Raw genomic sequence first — 14,422 nt, 5'->3', positions numbered from 1 at the left:
CGGCGACCTCACTGTCGTGCAGCGTTTCAAGTTCGCCAGGCTCCGGTGGGCTGGCCATGTTGTATGCATGGAAATGGACGACCCAGCTTGTAAAGACTTTTTAGGCCGTCCACAAGGACAGAAGAGGCGTGGTAGGCCCAAACTGAGGTGGCAAGATGGCGTGGAGGCGTCCGACATTAAGGCCGGGATTACGGACTGGCAGACGAAGGCGCGAGACCGTGAACGGCTTCGGACACTCCTGAGACAGGCCAATACCGCAAAGCGGTTGATGCGTCGGATAAGTAAGTTTCGAGGACGGCTTGTAGATCGGTATCAAATCGGGATCAGGTTTATGTTAAAGTTTATTTACAGGACTGACATATCTTCTATACCAGCATCAGGACCGCCATTCATTCCAGTGTTCCAATTACTCAATAGAACTCCAATTTTTATCCGGTTATTAACATGATTTCTCCATATTAAGGCTATTATAGTGTAGTGTAGCTTTGATTCTTTAATGTACAGAAAACGATATAAGTAAAACAATTATTATATACTTTAACAGTTAACACTGTCCGATATCATGTTATGATAACTATTCCAGCTTTCGTGGGGCGGTTTGTTGACATGTGTACGATTAATGTTTTTTGCATCTAATATTTGTTACTCCAGATTGAGACAAACAAAATTTGTTTTGGCCAATTACCAGTTTTACTAAAATTTCAACCATCTAATTTTATTTTCTTTGAAAATACGCCTTTGATTGGATCTACAGTTGCGCCATAATAAATAGGGAAAATTTCTGTAGTCGGATTAAAGAGACGTTTATAGAAAATCTTCGAACTAAATATGACATTTTATCCACGGCAAAATAATTGAACATAATCTGGGAAGGTTGATATTTGGGAAACATGTATTATAACTACGAACTTTATGTAAAGAAACCGAACATTTACGGCTATCATACAATAATCATTTATTGTACAGCATCATTAGTGCAGGACCAGGACTATTTTAGCGCTTTTTTCAATCGGACACGTCCATCGATTCCTCATCGCAATCCTTTTTAGAATACCCATTTTGCCGCCGCTTCACAAATGATCCGAAATCACCATTCTCATGCACCGTCTCATCCTCCTCGCCGTCATCATCATCATCATCATCATCGTACATCTCCTCGTTGGACGAACCGGGCAGATCTGGATCATCCTTCTCTAGCATGGATTCAACGTCGGAATCGTCGCCCTCCTGGTACACCAGCACGTTCCCACTGGTTATATCGTCCAGATTAGCCGCCTGGTTTTTGCTGCGGTCGATCTGATCGATCAGCAAGCCTAATCGGCCACGCAGCCTGGGGAAAGAGTAATGGGATGGTCAGTAAGTATTTTTACATTGAACAGTCTTTTCTTGTAGCAAATCATACTTTGAAAGTGAATTCAAGTGTTCCACCCTGTACTCGATGATTCCAAGACAGGTGCTGAAGTTGGCGAGCAGATTTATCGAACCGAGCGCCATCAGCTGGCTGGCGTGTATGCTGATCAGCGGTTTCAACCAACAGACGGCTGTTTTGACGCTATAGTTACGAAATTTAAAAAAAAGGCATATTACTTATTAAGCTACAGGAGCTGAGATGAGGACAGAAAAACACATACTGCATCGTTTTCATCTGCATCAAGTGGGACAGTTCGTTTAGCAGCGGGCTAACGTATTGCGAAGGAAGGCGCTCGAGCGTTTGCTGAATCATTTCCGCATCGTCCACCGCAAAGACGCTCTTCAGCAGGGTGGCATCGCGACTGTGCATGCCTTGCATCAGCAGGTGAATCATGTTCTTCGAGCTCGTCTTGGGCGTGGAAAGGTTTTCCAGCCGAACTTCCATTGGAATTTCCACCTGAAAACGTGGAGTTTTGTGTAACAATATTAACAATATTGATGAGGAACAGCAACGTTTCTCCAACATACCTCCTTGACCGATTTCCTAGCAGAATTTGCCGAGTTCAGATATTCGACCTTGTCCAAGATGGGGGTCTTTGCCTTCAGCTCCCCATCCTTCGCTTTGCCTTCCATCACCTTCATCGGCTCGCGGATGATAACGTTCTGCTTTACGTCCTCTTCGATGGCAATGTGCTCGAATCGCACGCTGTGCTCCGTTCCGTAGCCAAGCAGAATCTGCTCCTGCTGGGCCGCGTATTGAACGGTGGCCACAAACACGGGCAGCCGGTCGACGGCTTGCTTCTTGGTGCTCACCGTGTCGACGGCGATCTCGAACGTGTGGGCCGCCCTGTACGGTTTCTTCACGCTCAGCTTGCCCATATCGCGCACGAAGTAGTGCGCAACGCCAGTCCGCGACACCGCCACCAGGTGCAGTTTCCGGTCCACAATCTTCGGCGCAATGTATTCGGGCACATCGTCCAGGGCGAATGCTGCCACCGCCGAGGTAGCGTCTTCGTCGCTGAGCGACCACAGGGAAAGGTTCCGATCGTTCACCGACCCGGACAGGGCGTACACGTGCTCCTCGTCGAGCGATATCAGCTGCAGCAGCTGCGTATTGGCCGTATGGCCGGCCAGCGTCCGCTCCACCGTGCCACTCTCGGCGTCCCACAGTTTTAGCTGCTTGGCGCCGGTAAGGATCTTGTCGCCGTGGGCCAGCACGCAGCTCAGCTTCTCCACCCCGATGTGGTGCACCTTCTGTTGCTTGCACTGGCTAATGCTCCACTCGATCACCTTCCCATCAGCACCGGCCGTGTAGAGTGTGTCCGGATTGTGGCTCGCGTTGAAGTAGATTGCCGTGATGGGTGCCGTATGGCCGTCGCCCTTGCACGACCGTTCGATGCTGGCCGTCGCGAGGCTGTAGAACGCAACGCCGCCCTTGCTCGTGCCGAACGCGACCAGCAGCTGCACGTTCTCTCCCACGCTGGCTCGCGCTTTTTTCGATTTCTTTTTCGTCTTGGCTGGAGCATCGCCCCCGACCTGAAACCAGGCAAAGCTGGTGCACGGCACGTTCAGGTGCATGTTCGGCGTGTACACCTGATGGATGTCGCTCGTTTCCACATCGTGCACGACGAACTTGCCCTGCTGGCTGATGTAGGCGCAGTACTTGCCGCAGGGCGAAAACTCTCGCGATATGCTAAACATTGTCCGTGTGTCTGATGGTTTTTAATTCACTTTTGCGGGAGACTTGTAAATAACATGTGGATTTTGAAATCCCACAAAACAGCGTGCTCCTGCTTCTCGCTGTTTGCTACAAATGTCACAATACGACGTGACAGTTCGGAGAAACACCCAGTTGGCAGCAATTGACGTTCTGGTGTTGCACAAAAATAGCTTTCTTTTATTTGAATTCAAAAAGCTGTGGTTGGCAAAAAAATGTGATTTCAAATTTAATCCAAATTTTGGATTTTTAGGGTGAGACATAGTTGTAATTGGGAAATAATTAAAAAAAAAAAACAGTTATCATTACAGCGCCGTCCCACTGTGCCCCACGAACTGACAGCTGAAACGTCTGACACTGTCGGCTGGTGAGTCAGACGTTTGGCTCGGCTTGGCAGTGTGTGCGTCTGAGTGTGTGCGTGTGCGTGCAAAACGTCTGATCTCGGCCCCTACAACCAGAATCGCCATTTTTGTCTTGCTCCAAAGTCTACCCAACGTTCCGGAACCAACGTTAGGCTGGATTTTGCACTGGTTGTTGGATTTGGCCGGCCTGCCCGAAGTGGCAACCCTCTCCTGGAAGGATCGTACCGTGCGTCGACGCTGCCCGGGACCAGCTTGATGGTCTAGGGCGCCCACTGCATCGCGGTCAAAAGTCGGCTGCAAAATCCCCAGCGCACCCGTCGTTCTGCCTGTACGCGTGTACGTGTGTGTGTGTGTATATCTGTGTCGGTGTGTGTGTGTGCGTATGTGTGCATTTGCTGTTGTGCTCGCTATCTATTCGCCTGCTGTGTGTGGCTCGAGTACGGATTTGCTGCTTGCCTAGCTGCTCGTCGGTTTACGCTTGTTTGCTTCTGTTGCTTTCCGCAGCCTCAATATAGACAGCACACACACAAACACACACATACAAATTGCAGTGGCGGCGGCGGCGGCGGCAGGCGTGAGATCAGCATCGGAAGAACTCCTGTCAAGAAGGGGGTACGGAGCGGCCAACACGGAAAGGGTACCGTTTTGCATCCCAACTGCCGGCAGGAAAACAGAGACGGTGAGAGAGCGAGCGAGCGAGCGAGAGATAACATAACATCCAAAGCCCGAAGAAAGTGACAAACCTTCAGCAGGAGCAAGGCACTCGCAGTGACACACCGAACCATCCAGAGAGACACTGCGTCGTCATCTACAAAGAGAAGTCCACATCGTAATCAACACATCTAGCGGGCGGCAACCAAGGGTTATTCACCACCACCGAACCCCCGCGCGCTCGAAACCCCTTTCCTTCCAGTGTATCGGCGTGTGAGGGAAGGATGAGGGCGCTGCTGACCGCACGTAAGATGATGCTACAATTGCAACCGATCAAGCAACAACCCAACCACCGCCGTGTTAATCAAGCATTTTAGGGCACGTAACGAAAGGAAAGAAAGGCAAAGGGCGCTCCCAACCCAACCCTGTGTGGGAGTGTGTGAAAGCGAGATAGAAGAGGAAGAAGACGCGCAAGAAGATCTCACAAGTTGGTGGTGGCAAGGAAATCTCACATGGACGGAGCGGCGCGTGTCGACCTCGACATCATTTCGCGCTGTTAATGGAAGCAGGTAGAGCGACGCTCGAATCGAACTAAACTCGACTGGGGAATCGAAACGAGAGAGACAGAGAGAGAGAGAGAGAGAGAGAGGGAGAGAGAGGGAGAGAGATAAAATTAGCATCCTCTGGACATGGCGTCCGATACAGAGGATGAACTGCAGCCAACCACCTCGGCCGGTGCCGCGGCGTCAACATCGACGGCGGCGGCAGCGAGGGCGGGCAGGCGGCTGCGCAACCGGAACGTGCTGAACGTTGAGGACAGCGATAATGATAGTAGTGGCAGCGGCCCCATTGCCGGCCCGAGCCGGCGTCGCACGGTGCCAGTGGCAAAAATGGACCTAGCGTCCGAGAGTTCCGAGTGGGAATCGGACTGGAACAGCGACGAGGAGCAGCTGCTGGAGAAGGGCGACAAGGACGCGGTGGCGGCAGTGCTGGCCAGCAAGCTCGGCTACGCGTCGGACGAGTCGAGCGGCAGCAGCAGCAGCAACGACAGCGAAAAGTGTCCCATCTGTCTGTTGTCCCTGCACAACCAGGAGGTGGGCGTGCCGGAGGTGTGCGAGCACGTATTTTGCGCGCCGTGCATCGAGGAGTGGTCCCGCAACGTGTCCACCTGTCCGATCGACCGGAAGGGGTTCGAGCTGATCAACATCTACGCGGACCTGGAGCGCCGGCAGCAGCAGAAGGAGGTGCTGCGGGTGTACCGCGTCCAGCCCAAGCCGGCCGAGGGCGAGGGCGAGGAGGAGGGCCAGGGTACGGCCGGCGCAGGAGGGCTGCCGGTTGTGCCGGAAGCCGACGAGCTGACGTACTGCGAGGTGTGCCGGCAGGCCCACAGCGAGGAAACGATGCTGCTGTGCGATTCGTGCAATCTCGGCTACCATATGGAGTGTCTGAATCCGCCGCTGCTGGAGATCCCGTCCGGCTCGTGGTACTGCGACTGCTGCTTCGCGTCCGGGTCCGACGAGGACGACAACGAGCTGCAGGATCTGCTGGACGACCTGAACGAGATCGGCGGCATGCGCGAGTCCCGGCTGCGGCAGCGCATCCATAGCCCGCTGCGTATCGTGCGGACGCGTCAGAGCGAGCGCATACGGGCGGCCATCTTGACGCGGGCGGCCGCTGCAGTGCGGCTAAACATTGTGCAAAGTTCGCCGGATGGGGCCGCAGGCCCGTCGACGGTAGCGGCGAGGGTGCGCCGGCTGGCAGCTGGCTCGTCCGCGCATGGCGGAAGCAGCAGCAGCAGCAGTCTAGTGGCCGTGGCCGCACCGCCCCGTGCGCGCAAAACCGTGAAGCGGAAGCGAAGGCGCCGCACGAGGCGAAAAATCCTCAGCATGATCATCTCCGAGTACGACGTGGACGACAACGAGAATGGAACGGGCGCGGGCGGGCCCGGCGATGGGCAGAAGTTTGCGATCAAGCGCAAGAAGCTGTACAGCACGCTGCGCAAGCTGCGCAAAAAGCGCGCGAAGCGAAGGAAATCGGGCGGCCTTGCGGGGGCCGGCGGAAGCAGGCGGCGCGGTGCGGCGGCAGTGGCAGCGGCTGCCCTGGCGGCCGGCGGCGAAGGCGCAGACCTGCTGCGCTCTACCAACGCGATGGAGGACTCGGTGCAGCGACAGCGCATCGGGGCAGGCATTACGCCGCTGAAGATATTCGGCGGGCGGAACGACCTGGACTACTTCAGCGACGACGACGACGAGGAGGAGGGCAGCAGCACGGGCGGTGCGGGCGGAGCAGGCGGCTCGACACTGGTGGCGGGCGGTGCGATGGGCTCCCGGCTGCGCAACGTGCTAGGACGCAGGCGCGTGCTGAAGAGTGGATTCGAAAGCTTCAGCACGCCATCGCCGGGCGGCAACGGATCGACCGGGCCCGATCTGCTCGGCAGCATCCTCGAGAGCCAGGAGCGGTGGCACTCGCGGGACGGACTGCGAAACGTACGCATCAATGGGGGGAAAATCATTTTCCCCACCGACACGCCACCGAACGGGGGCGATCGGCGCCGAGCACCACCGGCCGGCCCGAGCGGGCGGAATGCGGCAGAAGGGGCGGTGAATGTGGCTGCCAACACGCCCGGCAGCAGCACGACCACCCAATCCATCCCGAGCAGTGGAGGTAATGGGGCAGGCAGCAGCACTAGCAGCGGTACGGGCGGAACAAGCTCTTCCTCGAATACTATTGTCACCAACGGCACGGGAGCGGGAGGAACGGGTGGTACAAGCAGCTCTAGCGCTAGCGCATCCGGAGCTTACACGAACACTTCCCAAGCGTCGCTCTTAACCGGTTCCCCGATGGGCGGAAAAGCGTCCTCGGGCGCCAACGCATCGAGCAGCAATCAGCCGAACGATGGCGACAGAACGGATGAGGAGGAACAGCCCGAAAAGGAAGGACCGAAGGAAAACGACAAGACTGTTTCCGGCTGCCGACTGCCGAAGGGGCTCGCACACCAGGATGTGGAGGGAGAGGCAGGCTCTAGCGGATCGGCAGCAGCGGCGGCGGCAGAAAACAATTGTCCCAACTTCTCCGTCTATTCGTCGGAGACGCTGCAGTACGCGAAGGGGGCCAGCGATGGAAACCAGCCGTACGATCCGCTGGACAGTGAGCAGCGCAGCGATGAGGACGATAACGACCGGTTTGCGGGTGAACGGGACGAGGATCTGGTGCAGCTCGACGATGACGACATGGACGGGGAACCATACACGGCGGATCCGAAGCAATGTGCCGCGACGCCTACCACCTCCAGCGCTGCTACCGTGAATGGCGAGAAGGAGGAAGCGGCCCAGCCAGCGCCTGAGACGGAGAAAACTACCAGAGAAGAGGAACAGGAGGAAGAGGAAGACGAAGGTACGCCAGCGCGGGACGAGTTTGATTCGGAGAGCGACGATGAGCTGAAGAAAATTGAGGCGGACTCAAACCGCGGAATCGACGGTGGCCGGAGAGAGGGGCTGGATGCGCTAACGCCTCCACTGACGACCTCGCTGGTCGCTGCGCTCGGTGCTTCGGGTGCGGCGATGGCAGCCGCTTCGGCCATCGCTACGGCCAACTTCGGTGCGCCGGCCGGTTTGCTCGGGCCGGGCGAGGACGACCGCAGCTACACCCCCTGCCTGGACGAGAAGTATCAGGAGCGGCGCGAGCTGATCGACGCCGGCGAAGGTCCTTCCGGCGAGGGCACTTCCGGGCTGGCCTCGTCGTCGCGCTTCCGCAGCCAGGGCAGCGCGATCGACACGGCCGGCATCGATGGCATGGACACGGAGCTGATTTCCGACGAGGATGAGGCCGAGTTTGCGGAGGCTGCGGGGGAGCATGGGGCGGCCGACGGTGCCGGCCCATCGGGCTCGAAAGGTGCGGCCTCGGCGAAGCGCAAGGAACAGCTGGCCGCGTTCAAGAAGGTAACGAAGAAGGGCCGCGAGCGCAACTATCGCGAGAAGGACACGAAGAAACGCTCCTCGCGCGAGCGCGGCCGGCGAGGGGACGACGGTGGCGAGCCGGATCGACGAAACGGTCGCACCGGCGACAGGGATAGCGGTGGCGAGGGCAGCAAATCGATGGACCGTCGGAATAGGCCCCGTCGCCCGAAGCGCAAGGAGCTGCCGCGGTACGACATTCGCTCGATCATTGCGGAGAAGCGGCCGCGCATTCTGAAGGATCCGTTCGGCAGGGACATTACGCCGAAGCGACGGTCGCGCACACGCACTCCGTCGCGCAGCCGATCGCGGGAACGGCGCAACCTGTCCATTTCCCTCTCGCCGGAGCCCCTGCCAGCGGTACGATCGCGCGGCCCGGGCGCAGGATTCAATACCGGACGGAGGCGCTCTCTATCACCGTTAGCTGTGCCGCCGCGCCATCGGGGACGATCGCCACCGCACGGAGCGCGTTCGCCGCTGCCACCATTCCGCCGGTCACCCCGCCGATCATCGTCCCGGTCACGGTCCCGCTCGAGGGGCGGTGGACGCTCCGGTGTACCGCTGCCACCGCTCGGACTGCGCTCACTGTCGCCCCGGTCACCACCGCCACCAAGGGGCCGGTTTGCCCGTTCGCCCCGCTCGCGGTCCCTGTCCCGGTCGCGATCACACTCCCCACCACCACACCATCGGCCGGCAGTGCGGCGGGGAAGTTTCCGCCGCTCGCTTACACCTTCCCGGTCGCCGCCCGATCGACGCGTGGGCCGCACGAAAAAGAAGGCCAAGCGAAAGAAGCGCCCGGTATCGGTCAGTCGCAGCCGCAGCAGAAGCCGCAGTCGCAGCCGGACCCCCCGCAGCCGTAGCCGTAGCCGCAGTCGAAGCCGCAGTCGAGGTCGGGGCCAGAAGGCGTCCCTGGCGGCAGCCCGAAACGCCGGCCGGAAGAAGAAACCCAAGAATCGACGCAGCGTGTCACCACTGCCACCGCCGGTAGCCAAAACCGTCGGCAAGAAGCAGAAGAAAAAGAAGGAACGAAAGCGATCCTTCTCACCGCTGGGACGATCCCGTTCGCGGTCTCGCTCGCGCACCCCACCGCCTTCGACCGCAGCCCCGAACGCATCCGGCATGCTTACCGAGCGCTTCGGCAAGGGCAGCGGAGGTGGAGGGCGTGCGCAGCGCGACAGCTCCTGGACGCCTCCGCCCCTGCCGGCAGCCCTGTCCGGCTCGCGACTGAAATCGAACGGACCGGCTGCGTCGGCCTCGGCTGCCGCCGCCAGCCTGACGGTGATTCTCACGAACGAGGAAGCGCTGGCGAAGCAGCAGGAGGAAGCCCTGCTCGGCGGCAAGGAGCGGGACGGACGCAGCGGCAAGCAGGCACGCAAGGAGGCGCGCCGCCGGGAGCGGGAGGCCCGCGAGAAGAATGCCACCCTCCCCTCGAAGGAAGTATTTACATCGGGTGATAATATTCTTGTAAGTGTTAGCTTTAACGATAAGGGAGCGGCGGCAGCGGCGTCGACGGCATCCGGTTCCGGCAGTAAGGACGGAGCGCAGGAGAAGCAACCGAGCGCCGAGCATTCGCGGCATCACCACCACCATCACCATCATCACGGGGCGGAACGATCATCGGGCGGTGGCAAACAACAGCAGCAGCAGCAACGCCAGAAGGACTCCGCCGGAGGTGCCGCGTCCGGCAAGCGACAGCGAGCGGTGGAAGGCGAGCGGCCAAAGAACAAGCGGCTGGAGGGCCGGCTGAAGCAACGCACACGCTCGACGATCGATGTGACCGCGAAACCGGTGGTCATTATCGATTTGGACGGGTCGCCGTTCCGGGTGCTGACGCCGTCGCCCAAGGCGGTCATCGTGCTGTCCGACAGTGACACGGAGAAGGACAAGGATCGTCGTGGAGGCAATGGAGGAGCTGCAGGTGTTAGTGGCGCTGCAGGAAACGCTACAGCCGGTGCGAACCTGGAGTCAGGAGCCGGAGCAGCGGCCGGTACGGGAATGAGCCAAGAAAAGAGTGGTGCTGGACTGCTGATGCGAAGTGGAGGCGCTGTTGGAAGTACGCTCGGCCAGTCGCTCGGTTTGATGGACGGACCGAATGCGATGGGTGTTGGTGTCGGTGCTGGAGGAGCCACCGGGGCGGCCAGTTCATCCACCACCGGAGTGCTGCGCAAAACGCCACCCGAACGACGCTCACCCGTGGACGACATGTTTGGGCCGAAGACACCGCCCGGTTTCCCCACCAGCAGCAGCGGATCTGGCCTTGGCAACCAGCAATCGCTCAAGACCCTGCAGGCACCGAAGTTCTCGATGCAGGTCAAGACGAAGTCGACGAACCTGCGACCGGTCAACCCGCTGTACGATCCGGGCGATTTGGACGAGGGCAAGGAGGACAGTCCCGAACGGCAGGATGACACCGTGGCGGGCGACAGTGCGGTGGGCGATGAGAGCGGAAGTGTGTCCCAGTCGCAGGGAGGTTTGGGCATGGGCTATGGTGCGGGTGGCAGTGGCGGTGGCACAATTGCCACCGTGGGACCGAACACGCCACCGGAACCGGCACCCCAATCGCCCTCGCCGGACGTGTACGATCCGTTCGAGCCGACCAAGTCGCCCTCGCCTTCACCAACGCCCGGCGGATCGTTGCGTGACCGGTCCGATGCCCTTTCCATTGGACGCCTGTCCGACGAGGAGCAGAGCAAGACGACGAATCGGGACGGCTCAGCGCCAGGCTCGAGCGCGGACGGTGGAATGATGATGCTGGACGGTGGTGCCGAATCGAACGACACCATGAACGGCGTTGGTCCTGTGGGCAGCGGTGGCGGACCAGACACGGGACACTCCCGAACACCTCCGCAGTCGCAGCTGATGAGCCGCAGCAATGGTAACAGCGGTAAGGTCACGGTACTCAGCAACATCGTCCTTGGCGGATCGGCCGCGGCCAACTCGAACCCGAAGGCGGGTGTGTCGGATCCGTCGGGCGCAAACTCCGATTCCGACGTGATCTTCGACGAGTTCGTACCGTCGTCGTCGGGTGGGCCGGCGAACAACCTCATCTCCAAGCTGCCACTGCCACTGGCCGGTGCCGCCGGTCAGCAGGGACAGTCGGCCGGCAAGTTTGCCGACTTCCTGAACCCGACCGACTCACCGTACTCGCCCGGGGCGAGCGATTTCGACGATCTGTTCGAACCGCCCGGCGGCGCCGGAGGCATGGATATGCTGGATTCGCCCCCGATGCACACGCACCCGAGCAGCAAGCAGCAGCAGCAGTCGAATCATCAGCAACATTCGAATGCCAACTCGCAACCGTCGGCGGGACGATCGTCGAAACCGATGCCACCGACGAAGGCGGCCAAAAAGTCGACCAACCAGTTTGACTCACTGTTTGGCTCGCCGAACCTGCACAACAGTGGCAAGGCGGGCCGAAGCCGGAAGGGTCCACACAAACGTTCGAAGGGAGGTATGTATCGACGATGCTGGATGCCGGTTGATCAACATTTAATACCATTCTCTTTCCTTTTTTATTTTATTTTGCAGGAAAATCAAACCAAAAAGGTGATACCGCCAACGACGAAGATCCGTCTAAGCTGTCGGATAAGGAGAAGGTTAGCATCGTTGGTTTTGGGCATGATCGCTCCTTTGCAGAGTTGCGACTAAAACATTCAACCGTTTTTGTTTTCCTCTTCTTCCACACAGTACCTGAAGAAACTCAACCGTCTCGAGCGTGTCGTCGAGGAGGTCAAGCTGGTCATCAAGCCGTACTACAACAAGAAGCAAATCAACAAGGACGAATATAAAGACATTTTGCGCCGAGCCGTACCGAAGGTAAGTGCGAAAAAAAGGGGCACCACAGTAGATTGCAACAAAACAAGCAGTTATAACTATAATCGCATTTTCGTTACTCTTCCTGCTGTATGGTTCTGTTTCCGGCTATAGATCTGCCACAGCCGCACGGGCGAGATCAATCCCATCAAGATACAGAAGCTTATCAAGGCGTACGTGCGCAAGATTCGCGGCAAACGCCGCATCTCGAAGAAAGGTTCCGGCGGCGGCGGCGGTGGTGGTGGTGGTGTCCTTGGGCAGCTCGGAATGCCGATGGCAAACAGTAACTCCATCATCATCTGAGCCACCCCAATGAGCACAACATACTCTACAAAACTCTACAAGTGAACAAAACAAAAGAAGCAAGCTACCATTATATTCCACACATCGAACAGAAAGGGCATGGACGCAATATCGATCATGTGTTTGAAGGATGGTTCTAAAGCAGCATACAGCCAGCACCGTGTAAAAACAAATATTAACTGCTTAAAACAAACTGTCTATCAAAAAGTGTACTCTTACCCGCCACGTGGCGATTTGCACGATTATGATTAGTGGGATAGGTCTTACAGTAACGATTACGCTGAGGAATAATGTATAATTAATGTATTTTACACACATCTATCGGTTAGGGTATGTACAGGACTTGCGCAGAAACTCGTAGGATAGACAAGTTGAAGAAATTCGCCTGCACCTTTGGCAAGAGAGAGGGTGGATACGATGGCGGCGCGCGAGTGTGTGTGTGTGTGGTGTAACGCTCCGCAATTACGGTGGATTGATTTATCCTTAAGTTTGTCGTCCCCACCCACGGATCTTCCACATCTGCTCGCCAGCTCTCGTCGAATTTCGTTCGTTAAGTCGTAGATCAGGTTCAGGACACTGTGAAAAGCAGTGTTGACAAAATAACACTATCACGTAAAATTACTTATCATATTGGGACACGCATCGTAATGCTAGAGCTAGACGCAGTACAATCTGGAGGAAGGCATGAAGAACTTCAAAACAAGTATGTGTGTAAACGCTCTCCTGCGCGTTATGTCGTGCATATCCAGATGCTTCTCGGAGACTTCAGAACAAATTAAGTAATTTAAAAACAAAATATACTGTTTTAGATGAAAGCTAGACGCTAGACGAAATTATAAAAGTGCACCCAAGCTAGTAGAAAAGGTGAAAAACGGAAAGGACGTTATATACACATACACTTTGTGCAACCGATCGTCACTGTCATGTTGGAGTTAATGTGCTGTTGCGTGTTGTAGAAGAAGAAATAGTAGCAAATAGTAATTAGATAACAACTGTAGCACATAGAAAGAAGAGGGAAAGAACCTTGTTGTATTAAGAAGCTAACATTAACGAGGGAGCGTGTTGGGGCCCTCTACTTAAGGGCACACGAATTGTAAGTAAGGTACGGGGGAAAAAGGTTAGCAGCGTGTTTTTTTGTTTTTGGAGGTTTCGTGTATGTTTGAGTGTTTGTAGTACAGCAGTATGAACACAGAAAACACGCAATAGGAGTTAGTAAAGCTTCCAAACTGGCGCGGAAATGCAATCACATGGTTCGCATGTTGGGCAGCATGACGCACGGCGCTGAGAGGCACCGATTCAATAATTAAGATATTTATAGATTGATTGTATTATAGGCAAGCGGCAAGCGGAGTAAACACACATGCTGCTACAATTATGTGGCGCAAAACGAAGGCAAACAGATACGACATTTGCCCTAGATTCTCCCGATGGGTGGTGATATAAAGCCGAGTGTACAGCGCATCGTGCATGCGACGCTGTGAGAGTAAAAAAGAAGGATCGATCTATTATAGAACCCACTGTACACCGTAATGCATGCCCTTACTCAAAAGAATAATATACATATTTATTATCATAATATCTAACTGCACACAGGTCACGGGCCAATCTGAGAGACACAAATTAAAGACACACACACAGAAAGAGAGACACATGAACGCATCCACACGCTGTTTGTAAGCAAAAGGAAAAGGCCGGTTCCGGTTGCGGACGGTAGAATCCGGCATTGCGCGACCTTTATGATTCACTTACCGCTTGAAACTTTCGTCACTAATACGCAACTGTTTGTGGAGGAGTTGGCGCAAACTAAAAGAACTGAGTCTGGTCTGAGTAGCGAACTCAACTATCGGATAGAAGATTGTATTTTGGGGAGTGTTGTGCGGGCGTGTGTGTGTATGTGGTTTCTAGGAAAACGCCAGTTATTTTCAAAAATTAAATTTCTCACTTGCGCGCTAGGAATTATTGAGTGACGATGGAAAAAGTTCCAACTGTGAAAAGAAAGACCAGACCCGGGGCGCGAGACGTCACGGTTTGTGTGAAAGGTGGGGGACATGGCAATCCTCTTTCTCCTGCGTACCACACCAAGATGCGAGAGAGAGAGAGGAAGAAAATGAACATGAAAATGGAAAGAAAAACTTGATTTAATAAAAATGCTAGTATCTAAGCGATATGGAAAGTATAACTGATGGCGTGTGGACATTTATTGTAACTTGAAA

General features: G+C 56.0%; 2 protein-coding genes across 2 annotated transcripts; one reads left to right on the top strand and one right to left on the bottom strand.

Moving 5' to 3' along the window:
- Positions 1 to 323: 323 nt before the first annotated feature.
- Positions 324 to 3,235, bottom strand: LOC120902806 (WD repeat-containing protein 43). Its single transcript, XM_040311809.1, has 4 exons — positions 1,939 to 3,235; positions 1,632 to 1,867; positions 1,403 to 1,552; positions 324 to 1,330 (listed from the first exon to the last, which is right to left on the bottom strand). Exons 1-4 carry the CDS (start codon positions 3,109 to 3,111, stop codon positions 1,006 to 1,008), a joined length of 1,884 nt encoding a protein of 627 aa, XP_040167743.1. The 5' UTR covers positions 3,112 to 3,235; the 3' UTR covers positions 324 to 1,005.
- An 807-nt stretch (positions 3,236 to 4,042) lies between these two features.
- On the top strand, positions 4,043 to 14,385 carry LOC120902805 (PHD and RING finger domain-containing protein 1-like). The gene is made up of 4 exons (XM_040311808.1): positions 4,043 to 11,544; positions 11,622 to 11,689; positions 11,781 to 11,909; positions 12,021 to 14,385. Exons 1-4 carry the CDS (start codon positions 4,830 to 4,832, stop codon positions 12,207 to 12,209), a joined length of 7,101 nt encoding a protein of 2,366 aa, XP_040167742.1. The 5' UTR covers positions 4,043 to 4,829; the 3' UTR covers positions 12,210 to 14,385.
- Positions 14,386 to 14,422: the final 37 nt, after the last annotated feature.

This window comes from Anopheles arabiensis, chromosome 3 (genome assembly GCF_016920715.1).
Source record: "Anopheles arabiensis isolate DONGOLA chromosome 3, AaraD3, whole genome shotgun sequence".
NCBI classification, from domain to species: Eukaryota; Metazoa; Arthropoda; class Insecta; order Diptera; family Culicidae; genus Anopheles; species Anopheles arabiensis.
Note: the sequence above shows the minus strand (reverse complement) of the source record. Positions and strands in the feature narration are given on the sequence as shown.